This window comes from Halichoeres trimaculatus, unplaced genomic scaffold (assembly GCF_033239565.1).
Source record: "Halichoeres trimaculatus isolate MK-OKI-2021-1 unplaced genomic scaffold, fHalTri1.1 fHalTri1_scaffold_14, whole genome shotgun sequence".
Taxonomy (NCBI): Eukaryota; Metazoa; Chordata; class Actinopteri; order Labriformes; family Labridae; genus Halichoeres; species Halichoeres trimaculatus.
The window spans coordinates 21,669,022-21,684,204 of NW_027437192.1; the positions used below are offsets into that span (position 1 = coordinate 21,669,022).

At 42.6% G+C, this 15,183-nt stretch overlaps 1 protein-coding gene across 1 annotated transcript in view; it reads right to left on the reverse strand.

The window, feature by feature from the left end:
• Positions 1-15,183, reverse strand: part of LOC141802935 (inactive phospholipase C-like protein 2) — a 42,979-nt gene continuing 27,796 nt past the window's right edge. The window contains exons 10-12 of the mRNA XM_074686756.1: positions 11,580-11,655; positions 1,293-1,402; positions 1-1,123 (exon numbers count right to left, since the gene is read on the reverse strand). Of these exons, the coding sequence (XP_074542857.1) occupies positions 956-1,123; positions 1,293-1,402; positions 11,580-11,655 (354 nt within the window). The 3' untranslated portion in view covers positions 1-955. The remainder of the gene's footprint in view (positions 1,124-1,292; positions 1,403-11,579; positions 11,656-15,183) is intronic.

The following is a 15,183-nucleotide window of genomic DNA, read 5'->3' on the forward strand; positions in this document are numbered from 1 at the left end:
GAGCGTGAAGGACGATCATGAACTGCAACTTCTCACAGAGCTGATCAGGTCAAACCTGGTCTACTGCACCTTACACTGGAATGTTTTCATTCAGGATCAATAACTTATGTAAAATATTCTTCACAGCAAGAGGATAAAGTAACATATTAAAATACTGTACAGTGTTTTTCACACGAAGCACTTTGAACGTAAAGGTTTTTGTTCCCTAAAGGCAGACATGAACAGGTCCAGAGGATCAATAAGCACAGGAGGCTCAGGAAAAATACAAAAATATAGAATACTGTGTGAGGCAACGATATTCAGAGGGTTAGAGATGGATGAGAGCAGGGATCCAGGACCTTGAAATGCTTGATGGAAAAGTGTCATAAAGGGGCAGCATCCGTCCAAGAGATTCACTGTTCAAAGACCTAAAACTAACTCTCTGCTTCTCTCCCGTTTAGAAAGTGTGTCCTGTTAACCCACTCCAGTCCAATCCTGGTTTAAATCCTTGTTTGATATTGCTAGATTTTCTCTAACGTGTGGAGTTGGCAGTTTTAAAAGCTTTTATTTAAAGGATCTCAACATCTCCAAGCTGTCGTCTCACACTATGCCACAAACATGACAAACTTTTCTTGCTCTTTAAGGACAAATTGCACATAAGGAGAAGGTAATAGACCTTAAAGTATTTACAGTTTAGTACAGTACAAACTGAACCTTGGCTTCAACTACATTCATCTCTTCAGCGTCACTGCTCCACTCAGACTCCTGCAGCGCTCTGTCTGCATTTTGACGTCCGTGACATTCATCCTCTCTTCTGTTTTTCTCTCTTAAGATCACAGTTCCTGCTCCAGCTCTCCCAAAGCATTGGAAAAGCTTCCTTCTAAGGCGGGTTAAGAAGTTGAATGACAGGAAAAGGTTCATTTCAGCAGCCATGATGGCAGCTTGGTCTTTAATGGTGTGTTGGTTGTTTTTCTCGCTATGCAGAAGTGTTGGGTTTGTCCTCCTGTCCTCGACGTGTCTGCGAGCGCACTCTTCTCACTCCTGCACTCTCCCTGGTGAGACTTCCTGCCAAAGCAGCATCATGGACCTGCTTCATGTTCTCCTGCACCTCAGCACTGGCATGTTTCAGCAGATCGGCCTGACCCTGAGGAAGGAGAACACAGAGAGAGGTGAGGGCAGAAAGGGAAAGAGAGCAGAAGTGTGAGCGGCTAGCTCAAGGCAGAATCAGTCTCCAGCAGTCTGTCCAGAAGGCTGTTTCTGTGTGTGTGTGTGTGTGTGTGTGTGTGTGTGTGTGTGTGTGTGCTGCTGCTGACCTTAAGGATGGTGATGTTCCAGCTGAAACTCTCCAGAGCTCGGCTGACCTTACGACCCTTAAGCCCCTCCTTCGCTGCCAGACTCTGTAGCTTCTCATGAAACTCCATGGCTACAGACAAAAACACAGAGAAACACAGCAGATCAGAAAACGCTCAGTTAGTTATTCATGGATCTGTCAAAATTTACACCTCAACTTAAATATCTGCTTTAAACATATTTTGACAAACACCTTTGTCCCCAAAACAGTGTGAATTCTTTATTTCTACAACCTTATCATTTAAGAAATCATCTGCTTCTTATAAAAGGGTTTTTTAATTTAAAATTATCATGAACAGATTTAGGGAATGCGATTATCACCCCCCTTGAAATAAGGAAAATGTGCGCAGACAAAAACAAACACTTGCGTGTGTATGTGTGTGTGTGTTTATGATTGAATGATGCTCTTCCTGCTCAATTTACAGCCATCGCAGCTGATCAATTAAAGTAATCCTTTTCTTTTTTTTAGGGCCTGAGCCCGCCAACCGCAGGTTGGGCCAGAGCCCTATTGAAACCCTTGCGATTATTATTATACTTCTTTATTATTTGTTTCCGCGCCTTAAACCCCAAATTGTGTGCCTTTTGCTTGGTGAAAACGCGAACGCGCATGTACCCAAAATTCGTATGCCCGAAAAAATTTTTGAATCTGCAACTTGCACAAAAATGAACGCTCCATAGCGCCCCCTAGGGGCTAAAAACTGCAGCCCCTCGGGCGACTTTCAGCTACAGCCCTGAAACTTGGTGGACATAACGAGCATGCCCAGACCTCAAAAAAAGTCTCTTACGACTATGGTGATTACCGAACACGAACTTCGCTATTTGCGCCTAAACATCATGATTTAGCGATTTTGGGCTACGTATTTTAACGAACTAGTCCTAGGTTTTTTGACTTATCAACTCCAAACTTGGCCTGAGTATACTACACATACTGAAGATCAATAATCATTACCAAATTAGTATAATTTTTTTCAGTTTGGCCACGACATCGGCTCAAAGTTCGGAATTTTTCAACTTTGTCCGATCTGCACCAAAACGGTAGGCATAACAATCATGCCAAGACCTACAAAAAAGTCTATTATGACCATAGTCAATTCCGAACAGGAAGTTCGCAATTTGCCCGTAAACCTCGGCTTTTGACCATTTTTAGCCTCAGAGTAAATGGAGCAATTCCTGGGTTTTTCATCAGATCAACGCCAAACTTGCCCTGTGTACACTAAACACACTGACAATGATAACTTCCAAATGGATTTTTGCTACGTCAGTGGGCGTGGCCACAAATGACAGTCAAAGTTGACCATTTTTAATGGCTCTCTGGTTCAGTGTTGGATCAGGGCCAATATGCACACACAGGTTCAGTGTCACAGCCTCAGTTCATTTCTATCACTGGTTGCACTAACATTAATGCTCCATAGCACCACCCAGGGGCTTAAGTCTGCAGCCCATCCAGCTACTTTGAGCTACGGGCATCAAAAGTTTGGGGCTTAACCCCCCGTGCCTAAACCTATGGCTTTTGGCTGAGCCACGTTTCGCTGCTTATGCGGCAGCTGGGACATGCTCTGATTAGCAAGCATTGGGCAAGCACATGTGGCGCCTGTGACACACTCCGACTGGCGCACACTGGGCGAGGGCCCGTTCATCGCTGCTTGCAGCTTTAATTGTTGTTGTTTCTTGTACCACAAAATAAAACACACTTCACACTTGACTCTGCATCAAACAGCCTTTATGTGGCTCTCATTCCAAGAGGAAACACGTGTTCCTACGCCTCCAGGGCTCTGATCAGCTGCTCAGGTTTATGGTGTATGACCCAGTCTCAATAAAGGGGCACTCACCACAGACAAAAAAACATACACAGCCCCACTTTGTGAGCCAGCTTGGAGCTGCAAAGTTACTGCAAAGAGCCTCATGCTAGACGACAGAGCATATGGGCGCCAGTTTGGCCCGGTGGCTGACATGAGCCGACAGCCCTCAAGTGTGGGACAGTTCTGACCCGAAGCCTTTTTCCTGCATGTCACTCCCCAAACTCTCTCTGTCTTCTTCTCTCCTTTGACTACCACTCTATCAACTATCCTTTCCTCTATAAAATGGGTTGTAAAATAGATTTCTATAGATTTGGATTTGTATAAGATTAGATATGCACTCACTGGCCACTTAATTCTCACCTGTCTAACTGCTCGTTAATGCAAATTCCTAATCAGCCAATCACATGGCAGCAACTCAATGCATTAAGGCATGTAGACATAGTCAAGATGATCCACTGTAGTTCAAACCGAGCATCAGAACGGGGAAGAAAGGTGATTTAAGTGACTTTGAACATAGCATGGTTGTTGGTGCCAGACAGGCTGGTCTGAGCATTTCACAAACTGCTGATCTACTGGGATTTTCACGCACAACCATCTCTAGGGTTTACAGAGAATGGTCCCAAAAAGAGAAAATATCCAGTGAGCGGCAGTTCTGTGGGTGAAAATCCCTTGTTGATGCCAGAGGTCAGAGGAGAATGGCCAGACAGGTTGGAGCTGATAGAAAGACAACAGTGACTCAAATAACCACTGGTTACAACCGAGGTCTGCAGAAGAGCATCTCTGAACACACAACACGTCCAACCTTGAGGCAGATGGGCTACAGCAGCAGAAGACCACACCGTGTGACCCTCCTGTCAGCTAAGAACAGGAAACTGAGGCTACAATTCACACAGCAACACCAAAACTGGACAATAGAAGATTGGAAAATCGTTGCCTGGTCTGATGAGTCTGGATTTCTGCTCCACATTCAGATGGTACGGTCAGAATTTGGCGTCAACAACATGAAAGCATGGATCCATCCTGCCTTGTATCAACGGTTCAGGCTGCTGCTGGTGTAAAGGTGTGTGGGATATTTTCTCGGCTCACTTTGGGCCCCTTAGTACCAACTGAGCATGGTTTAAAGTCCACAGCCTACCTGAGTCTTGTTGCTGACCATGTCCATCCCTTTATGAGCACAGTGTACCCATCTTCTGATGGATACTTCCAGCAGGATAACGCTCCATGTCATAAAGCTGGAATCATCTCAGACTGGTTTTGTGAACATGACAATGAGTTCACTGTACTCAAATGTCCTCCACAGTCCCCAGATCTCAATCCAATAGAGCACCTTTGGGATGTGGTGGAACAGGAGATTCTCATCATGGATGTTCAGCCAACAAATCTGCAGCAACTGTGTGATGCTATCATGTCAATATGAACCAAACTCTCTGAGGAATGTTTCCAGTACTTTCTTGAATCTATGCTGTGAAGGATTAAGGCAGTTCTGAAGGCAAAAGGGGGTCCAACCCGGTACTAGCAATGTGTACCTAGTAAAGTGGCCAGTGAGTGTATGTGGGGATTAATAAAGTATTCTTTATCCTGATTCTGACAGAGGCCTTAAAAAATATCAAATCATAAAGAAAAAGTTACAGCCTGTTAATTTTTACAGTCTTTCTGGCTATGCCACATTTCTTGCAGTCAGAAAACTCTCTTTTTGTTGTTGTTGATTAAACTTGACTTGTATGAAGGCATTAATAATGAAACCACTGATGCTTTGAGTGACAACCAGCTGTTACTAACAGTCTCCTTGGTTTTACCTCAGCCAGTTAAACTCTGTTTCCACAAAGCAGTCCGGTTTGGATCAGTACAGTTTGCTATGGGTTTGACTGGTGGAACCTGATCCTGTTTGCATTTCCAGGTAACCATGCCCACTCTTGGTAGGGGGCATGTAAACTGGATGCCAATCGCTGAATCAGTTAGGTAGTAGCATAATGCCATAGCAGTGTGACACAGTGCACCCTGCTAAATCTAACAAAGAGGAAAAGCGCAACAGTAAACAAAGAGCAATGGTGGAGGACAATTTGTCTTCTTTGTGATTAGCATGTGGGTCTTTGTTACAAAGCATAACCAAGCTCTGTTTCAGAGAAGGCTGCGTGAATTAAGTTAGTGACGATTCTTTCAACCAATGAATGGTCTGCAGTGTTGTAGCTCCACCTTCAGGGGTTGGAACAGTTTAGTCTGGCATCCCAACAGATGGGTACCCAAAAGTGAGATGGTCCAGTTTGGTTATATTGGGACCTGTTCCAGGTTAAGTTAGTGAAAACGCCATAAAATGCGTGCCGTATCAAGACAAACCAAACTAACCCGCTTTGTGGAAATGGGGCTCTAGATGCACTGATCTCTTGAGGTCTCTCGTCCAAAAATCAAGTTTTTGTCTACACTAGCATCCCCGCGCCTAAAGGTAACATCAAGTTCATTTAGCTGACTGAGCCAAAACAACTTCAACTATTTCCTTAAAGAAGATAAGAATCAGGGTTAGGGTCCGACACACAGTGACTATATCACCCCAAAAAACAATTTCTCCATCAATCTTTGTCTCGAGATTCTCTCACTGAAGACCCCTGGAAACGTAATCTCTGAAGGTGTGACCACTTCTCTTTTCTCATTTCAAACAGAGCTACTGTCATCACTTAGCAGTGGATAATGTTATAGAGTCAGCGTTAACAGCACTGTAGCTGTAATTAACCGGGGACACAGGGATGGTTTGATTCTGTGAACTCATCAGCTGCAGCGCTGAGCTCACTCGTCTCTTTCAGGTATTAAAGCCCACACATACAGCTCACACACATCACCACCACACACATTACATGATGGTAAAAAAAATATAATACAGATCAAAACAAAGCTCTGACCAAACATTTGCATTGTTTAAGCTGTAAGATAAGGAAAAAGAGCCATGATCCTTTGGTGGGAGAGTTTACATCATCCACCTGCAGGATTCACTCCATCACAAGCGGACTCCAGACTCAGGGGGATTGTGTCGTATCCTAGTGTCTTCATCCAGACCCACGCTTAATGAAGCTGCTCACATCAAGGGCTCTTATCGCCAAAGTCTTTCCACGTTTCCACCCACACTAAATGTTGTTATCCACTTTTAATTAATCCCTGCTTATTGAAATTCAGACTGGAGTCACACTTAGTCAGAAAGTCTTCGAACTTTGCCAAATTAGACAAAGTTTGAGCATCAAAGCGAGGAGAGTAACAAATGAGGGAAACAATGGAAGTGAATGAAAACTGTGAGTGATGGGTAAACATGAGGAGAGAAGAGAGATGGTGTCATAAGAGTGAGGCCGACGGCGACTTCCAGTGTGTGCTGAGTTGTGTTGTGTGTCTGGCTTCCTCTGACCGCCCTGGGCCACTGTCCCGCTGTTACCATGGAAACCCGGAAGTGGGTTAACATGGGGCACACATTGCTGCGAGCCATCGATAGCCCAGACGTTAGCCATGCCATGCTGTGAACCACACACACACATACCAGACACACACACACACACACACACACACACACACACACACACACACACACATGTACAAACACTCAGAGTAAACAGATTGATTGTGTGTATAATTTACCATTTCTTTACCCATAATCCTTTTCACTCAATAACCAGCTGCAAACATGGACACACACCTGCACACACATACGATGTCACTGCTCAACACTCACACACCTACAGAAGTTGCCTGAATAATAACCTTTAGCAGGCGGTTGCTAGGCAACTCAAAGCCTACGTGCCAATGTGTGTATATGTGTGTGTGTGTGTGTGTGTGTGTGTGTGTGAGTGAGTGTGCGTCTATTTCCCTGTGAAACCAAGCGAAGCCGATGGAGAGAACATTATTTCCGAGCCAATCCTGGGACAGTGTGCAGACATAGACGCAGGGTCCTGACCCACAGGCCAAAATAACCTTCAGGGGGTTGCCAAACAGGACGTAACAGGAAGTGCACAAATCTAACTTCCTGTCCTCTATGTGACCTCTGAAGATGCATGATGGGAAGAGACAAGGCGTATACTGTGCATTTACAAGTGTTTTATGAAGTGTAAAATCAATGTATAAGGATCTGTGTCTTACTGTGACACATGTCAAAGGCTAAATGAGAGGCTCTTAAAGGGCCAGCACACCAAATTACAAAACTCTGACCAAAAAAAAGACAGAACAAAATCTAAAGACCTCTTTTTATAAAAAAAACAACATTTTTATAAAGCATCTGCCAATGTGTGAACTAGATTTTTTAACTCGTTTTACATTGAGTCAGTATTGGATACATTTCACTGTTTAATATCAATCTGAAATTCATTGAATTAAGCTCATACATTTTTACACTTAAAGATTCAACAAAGAGTCCCTTTCTACTTTAAGAGATGTCTGAAGACTTATCTGTTCAGGGAACACTTAAGCACCTAATCTGACCCTTCTCCTCTTTGTCCTCAGGGGTAGAATGAGTCAGAAGGTTTCAGCCGCAGCTCTTAGTCAATTTTTAGCACTGATCATTGAATGTTGTTGAAGGTTTAACTACATTTTTGCAGACATTAATTATGGTTAGTTAAGGCTACATTATTCTACATGGGAAAAAAAAAAGGAAAAAGGACAAAAAAAATCTTCTTGCATTTAATGGCAGGGCCTGCAGCCAAATAACTTGTAGCACTTTGTTGCACTAAGTTTTTCCCTTCTGTCTAAATTCTTGCTTATGTTGCACTTTTGGACAAAAGCTTCTGCTAAATGAAACTGTAGGACTGTAAACTGTAGAACACATTTGTGTTTTATTAACCGTCATTGCTTTGCCTGAGTGACCTAGCCACAGGTAAAAGCTGGACCAAGTCCAGACTAGACTAACAGGCTGTGTCGTAAAGCTTGTGGGTGATATTCTAAGAAACAGGAATAATAACAGGATCATCATGTTGAGGAGTTTCCTTAAGCTTTGGAAGGAGTGAGGATCAAGGAGAGAGGAGGGAAATTGGGGAACTGATATTCTACATCTGAGAGCTAAATTTTACTCCCCTCTTGGATGTTGTGTTTCAACCCAAACTCTACTCTTGCTTCTTAAGCTGCTGGTCAAAATATAAATAATAAACAGAAAGATTAGTCTTGGCAGAGCGTCTTCTACAAAGTCTTTGCTCCCCTGAAAGCCCCAAGAAGATAATAACAAACCATCAAAGCTACCTCAATGATCCCTACAGTCCACAGGCCATTGAACCAGATTAGAGGAGAGGAAAATCTTTTAAAGGAAATAACTCAAATAGAATTTTTTTTTTTTGTGATGTTGGTGGAGAGCAGCAACCTTTATTAATAGTCATGGCCATCGAGAGTGATGGACTGTCTCATCAGTGACCCCTCATGCATCCAATTTGTTTCTCTCTCATCTTTTCTCTTTTTTTATCTTTCCAAATCCACCTTTTTCAACTGTTTGTATGACAGTCCACCATGTTCTGTAACGCTTTTTCAACATTGACCTTGAACAAAATTTACAGTTGATGAAAAAACAAGAAAGAAAGATCATCTTGGTTTCCTCTCACATTTCTGCTGATGCTGATTTTCTGTCCATTCGTCATACAAAGAGTATTGACCAATCATATTATCTGGCTTTGGTGCGGATGGGAAAAAAAAGCTTGTATGGAGAGAAAAGTAGGTCATTTGACATCCCCACTACTGTTAGCAATAATCTGAAGATTTATTGATCTGCAAATGCCAATATCTGCATGAAAATGCAGCTGACGATCCATTCTCAAGCTCAGATTTCAACCTGAGAGACAAAACAAGTTGACAGTGTGCTGCAAAACCAACCAGCAAAAAGATTTCTTGACATGCTAGAGTGCTAAGAAATAAACTATACAACACTCCAGTCAGAAATAAGCATTTAAAACCTTCTTTGATTCTCCTTTTTTAGGACAGAAGTTTGCATTTCAGTAAGATTGAAATATGTGTAATAATGTTACGTCTGAAAACCTGGGAGCCATTAATTGCAAATGTAGAACAACTGATGTAAACTGAAGTATGCCACAGTGAGACCTCTGTTTCACTTACTTTTTACAATGAAACTGAGACTCTCAGGAAAAAGATGAGTGCTGCTACTTGGGGACCGAGAAAGATCAACATTTCTTTTTGATTTTGGTTTTAACACCAGTACGCTCTGACGTTGTTTTTTTGGTGTGGTTAAAGACATGAAACTCTGTGCCAGAGATGGAAGTATTAAACTAGTTTATGTTGAGTTATTTTTAATTTTAAAACACTGATACGACTGAAAGGTAAAAGTAGAACAGCCCTTTAACCCGCCAACAAACCCTCACGCCCAAATGCTTCCTCTCCCCTCTCTTCTCCCCCGGTGTTCTTGTCTTCCTCACAGCGTTGCCTCCAGCTATCTATCTCAGCCATTCATCTTCCCACGGTTTTCTTCTCCCTCTGTGCTTCATCTCTCCGCTCTGATGTAACTTCCAGACATCCATCTCTGCCACCGGCCGTCCCACAGCTCCCTCCCAATGACCTGCTTATGCTCCTGGCTGCCCTCCCCCTTTGGCAAGAGGAGGATCTCTGTTTTGGGATCACCTGACCACCATCACTATGTTGTGCACAGAGGAGGAGCTTTGTTCATGGGATCAGGCCTTGGGCTCTGCGGCTACTTGTTATCAGGTGAAAGTGCTGGAAATGAGCCAGCAGCACAAGGCTGAACCTCACTATCACACTTTGAAAAACAAATTTATTGCATGTGAAATTGAAGACACATGACAAAGACGATTGTGGTTAAACAGAATTTTGGGAGTGAATGGGGCTTGAAATAGATGATGCTCCCAAGGATCAACAAGGAAAGAACCCTGAATAAGTTTAATCAAAGATGGGATGGGATGTCTGCGAGGAAAGAGGAGCTGTCTGCAATTTTGTAAACAACATTCATCTCTGTCAAACACTTTCCGTGTCTCCTCAATGGGCCCAACTGACTCATCATCTTTCCCCCAAAATACCACCTCATTCAGGTTCACCCTCACTCCCCCTTCATTTCCTCTTTTTATTCACACTTCTCTCAAGGGTGGGGCTGAAAAGCTCCAAAGACTGTTGATTAAACTTCAATAAAACCCAAAGATGCTTAAAAAAGTGTCTCAAGAGCCACCTTCTAAACACACAACGTGTGTAACTGCTGCTTTTTCAGATCCAGCATCATTGTCATAGATGAAGTGAATGTTTATTTTTTTTCCACAAGCTCTCTGGTTAACACTTAAAAACGTCAATCATACTGTCTCTTGGGTGACAGCTGCAGACTGAATCAGGCTGATAGAGGGTATAGTGTGAGTTGGTGAGTGTGTCTGTTTGTTGCCGCCGTGACCACAGTCTGGCTGACTAATGTCAGATGACCCTCGGGGCCTTGCTGTGTAAACAAACCTCTGCCAAAGATCACAGAAATAATATCGGCTGGTCAGATGTGATGCCCTTTGCTTAAGGGTGATCGATGACAGGAGCTGTGCCAATTTCAAATCAGTCCGTCCAGCACATACAGATGAACTGAGCCAGTCAAAACTCACATAACCTTCTGCGAGCCATCAGACGCGCACAGAGGACAGGACAGAGAAAATATGGTGGATGATGAGAGGACAGGGACATGAAGGAAAGGGCATTGAAGGAGAGACATGGAAATGAGATAAGTGGGAAGGAAACTGATCCAAGAAGAAGAGAGGAGGGGGAAGGAAGGGCAAGAAAGATGCTTGAAGAATAAGAAAACAGAGGGACGAGAAGAAATGGTGTGCACTAAGAGTAGGGTAATGAAAGGAGACAAATCAGTTGGAAAGGAGGAGAGGACAAGCAAGAACTGATGAAGCAAGAAGAGAGAAAACTATACAGGAAGGGTGTGAGGAATGAAGAGAGGAAAAGGACAGACTAAGCAACAAAGGAAAGGGAAGAAGTAAGCATAAAAGGGAGTAAAATAAGGGAATGAAGGAAAGAAGAGAAACAAGCATCACAGATAAATGAAAGAGGAGACTAGGAGGAGAATAAAGGAGACGAGATGAAAAAGCAAATCAGGGCAGAAAATGAACAAAAACAGAAAAGGACAGTAAAAAGGCACGAGAGGAATGAAAGAAGAGAGTGTTAGACGACAGAAAAGGAAGAGAAATAAGGCCGTTAAGTTAATGACAAAGAGCTGCCACAGCCGAGTGGAGAGCAGCACTCTCAGAGAGGCTGTGTGGGAGTTGTCATGTGTGGATGAGGAACACAAGCTCCACTGCTTGTGTTCTGCTCATAACACGCACATTATAACACACGCTCCACATACCAGCATCACACACACACACACACACACACACACACACACACACACACACACACACACACACACACACACACACACACACACACACACACACACACACACACACACACACACACACACAGTCCCGACACACACAGGCTTAAAAACACAAAGCTACACACCCATTGTTTGCACATGCAGGATCCTGTCGTAGATTCCATCGGAGAGCTCGATCACTGCACGGCTTGCCTGGACCATCTGCAGACAGGGAGACAACAATTAAAAATCAGCACACACACACACACACACACACACACATAATGAGCATCATTTCCCATTTACTCATTTTGCCAACTTGTTCTAAGTGCATAAATCACTTTGTTAATCACATATGCAGTCTGTTTAACGGTCTGCTGTTAAGAAAGAGAGGAGAGTAAACATTAAAGGGTGAGGACAGATAAGTGTGAACCACCGGGGAGATTATTACAATAAAATAAAACACTCTAGGGATGTTTGCATATGTTAGTGTGCGACAATTATGGTAATGCTGAACTGAGTTCACACTTTAAGTGACAGAGCCATGAAATGAAGACATGTATGTTAGTGTGGATGTGGAGGCACCAACAGGGACTAATTTAACATCTCTGCAGAAATCATGTTCTCACACATGCACACACATGCACACACATGCACACACATGAGGAGGAACGACATGAGTAGCTTCAGCTTGATTAATTCTGCTCCTCCTCTCACAACAAACCCTGCTGGGACGTGACCCCTCACTGGGGAAAAAATGCTGTTCCACAAATAAGGGATTAAGAACAGTACAGCACTTGACCGGATCCAATTCTACAACTCACACACAAACACACACATGCAAACTCACACATGCAAACACACACACATTTATCCCCATTTCCTGTGTCTGTTTTTTCCCTCTCCCCGCAGGCGTCAGGACTGAGGTGTGCAATCCATTTAGCTGAACAACATTCAAATCTATGCTAATGGTATTCAGCACGAGGGTGAGCTTTTTCAACCCTGATACGCCTGGCTGGAAATGGTAGTGTGCACACACACATGTGCGATTTTACTTACACACTGACACACAAAAAGACAGTCACAGGTCCAATGGTTGCAAGGCAGTGACAAATAGCCGTATTAAAATTAAAGTGTCATGGTTTTTACCCGGAAACCTTTATCATAACTTAATAAGGCTCGTAACAGATCCATTCATCTTCACTGCAGCTCCAGTCTGTTGCTTCACTTCTCTTACAATGCACACATACTGCTCGCTGGGCAGTATTTCTAAATTGGCAATTCATACTGACTGTCCATCATCCCACCCAAGAGACTCCTGGAGAACATCTAATATGAAACATGAAGAAGTGCACTTTGAGCAAATATCAATTTTAAAAGTATTGCAGAGGCCAGACAGATGGCGGGAACAGGGGGTCTAATGTTGTTTACTGTAACAACAGAGGATAGGCCGACACTCTGACAAAAGCTGGACCACAGCTGTATGGAAAACACAGCCACAGTCATACTACAGGCAGACAGGGGGTTGGTGAGGTAGTATACAGTAAGATAGACGACATATCAGCTATCCAAACATGAAGCCAAAACAGCTCCCCCTGCTGAGCAGCTGAAGAACAGATCATAAAACTCTTCAGATGGCATGGAGGTCAAATTCTGAAATCTAAACTCATCAATTAACCTTGTCGAGTTTGACCCATCAAAAAATAGCCAGGAAATTATTTTTTGGACCTGAGACGGTTATGAAACCTTTAAACAAAACCATCAAAAAAAAACTATTGCTTTATAAAATGATTTATGGTATATATATTTTGTATCATATTTGACACATTAACCCCTTGATGCCTGTTGTCGCAAATTTGCGACATCTCTGTCAGGTCTTGATGCAGCTGAAATGACCTTTGTATCTCATTATTACCTACTGATTCATATTCTACACAAACCACAGATCATATCAGATCTATTATGTCACAATATATTGGTCAGGGGATGGACTTCTCATGTCTATATATAATATAACTTAGTTATAATTATTGTGTGTACTATAGTCAAATTTACAATCTCCACTTAATTTAACATCTGTAAGAATTCAAAAAATCCCAAAATTTTTTTTTTATAATTATTAATTAATTCAGGCAGGAAGGGGTAAAGTAGACATTTTTAACAAGTTTTAAGGAAACTGTTTATCATGTTGATGAGAGAAACTCATGTATAAAATATGATACATTTGTGTTTATAGGGATGAACTTTAACTAAGAGGATTTTCTTTGATCATATTTTTTACTATGGCACTTTACATCACAATATCCTCTTTTCAGATTAGTTTTTGATTGCTGTTTCAAAGCGATGTTGCTAGGCGCCGCCTTGTTGGCTATGGCTGCTTTTTGCAGCAGCTCTCTCTTCTTTGTCCATTTCTTTGTAATTTTTTCATCTCTTTTTTGTAATCTTTGTCTTTGATTGGATCATTGGTTTGCATGGCTCATTGTTGGTCATGACACCAAACTTTGTGTGGCTCCAGTGATATTTTTACTACTTTTCTCCTGTGTTTGTCTGGAGATCCTGCATGTAACCATGGCTGCATTGTTTACATGTGAACTCAGCTGGTAGCAGCCTGTAGCATGTCAATGCTAACTGGTGTAAGGCCTGATGTTTTCCCACAAGGTGAGGAGAAGGAGGTGAGGAGGACGTGCTGGTTCTCAGGTGTGAGCTAAGAAGTGACAGCATGGACCCGTCCTTCCATCCATCGTTATTGGGAACGTAAGATCTATCTCCAATAAGATGGAAGAGCTAGCCATGCTAACCCAGCAACAGAGGGAATACCAGAGGGCAGAGTAGCATCATGCTATTCACAGACATGGCTAACGGAGCTTACATCAGACACCAACGCCACATTGGAAGAGCTTCACCTGCTGTGAGCAGACAGGATCCAGGAGACAGAGACTGAACAGACTGCTGAAGAAGCTCAGTCCTGGACCCTGTGGAGGTGGAGACTGGCTGAACTGGACAATGATGGACAAGCTGTCATCATCTATTTTCTTATCAACCTTTTTGCTCTTTCTACACACTTTCTTACTTTTGTTTTCTTGATTGCTGCTGTGACTTCAATTGAGTTGAACTTGTTACAATTAAAATAAAATTCTTTTCTATTCTAAACTGGACAGCTTTGTGTAAACACAGCTGAGGCAGGGCTGTGGGTAGGGAACCTTACATCTGTTGGCTTTACTTTTGGAGAGTTGGCACGTGGTCCATCTTTTTACACAGCCTCTTCACATCAGAGGTGTCAAAAGTATTCTCATTCATTACTCAAGTAGAAGTATAGATACTAGGGTTTAAAAAGACTTTTGTAGAAGTTGAAGTATCAACTCAAGCTTTTTACTTAAGCAGAAGTGTAAAAGTACTGGTTTCAAAACTACTTCAAGTATAAAAGTAAAAGTACCTTAAAAAAGGGAAAAATGCCATTAAGGTCAGAAGCTTAGGCTGTGCTACAGGGGGCTATAGCTCATATAGTTCATCCCCCCTCCTGAGTCTCTGCCACGGACATGAAGAGTGGCGTGATTTGTGTCACGTGCAGTTGTGATGGATCGCATGCAAACCAACAGGGTGTTGGAAGGGTTTAACGTTTATACATCTCATCCAAACACAATCAAATTCACTCTTTCTGGATGGCGCAATTTCAATGATTTTAGGATAGGTCTTCACTTTTTTGGTGAAAGAAAGATGATTTGAAGGATGGCAAGCTGGAATGTCACAGTT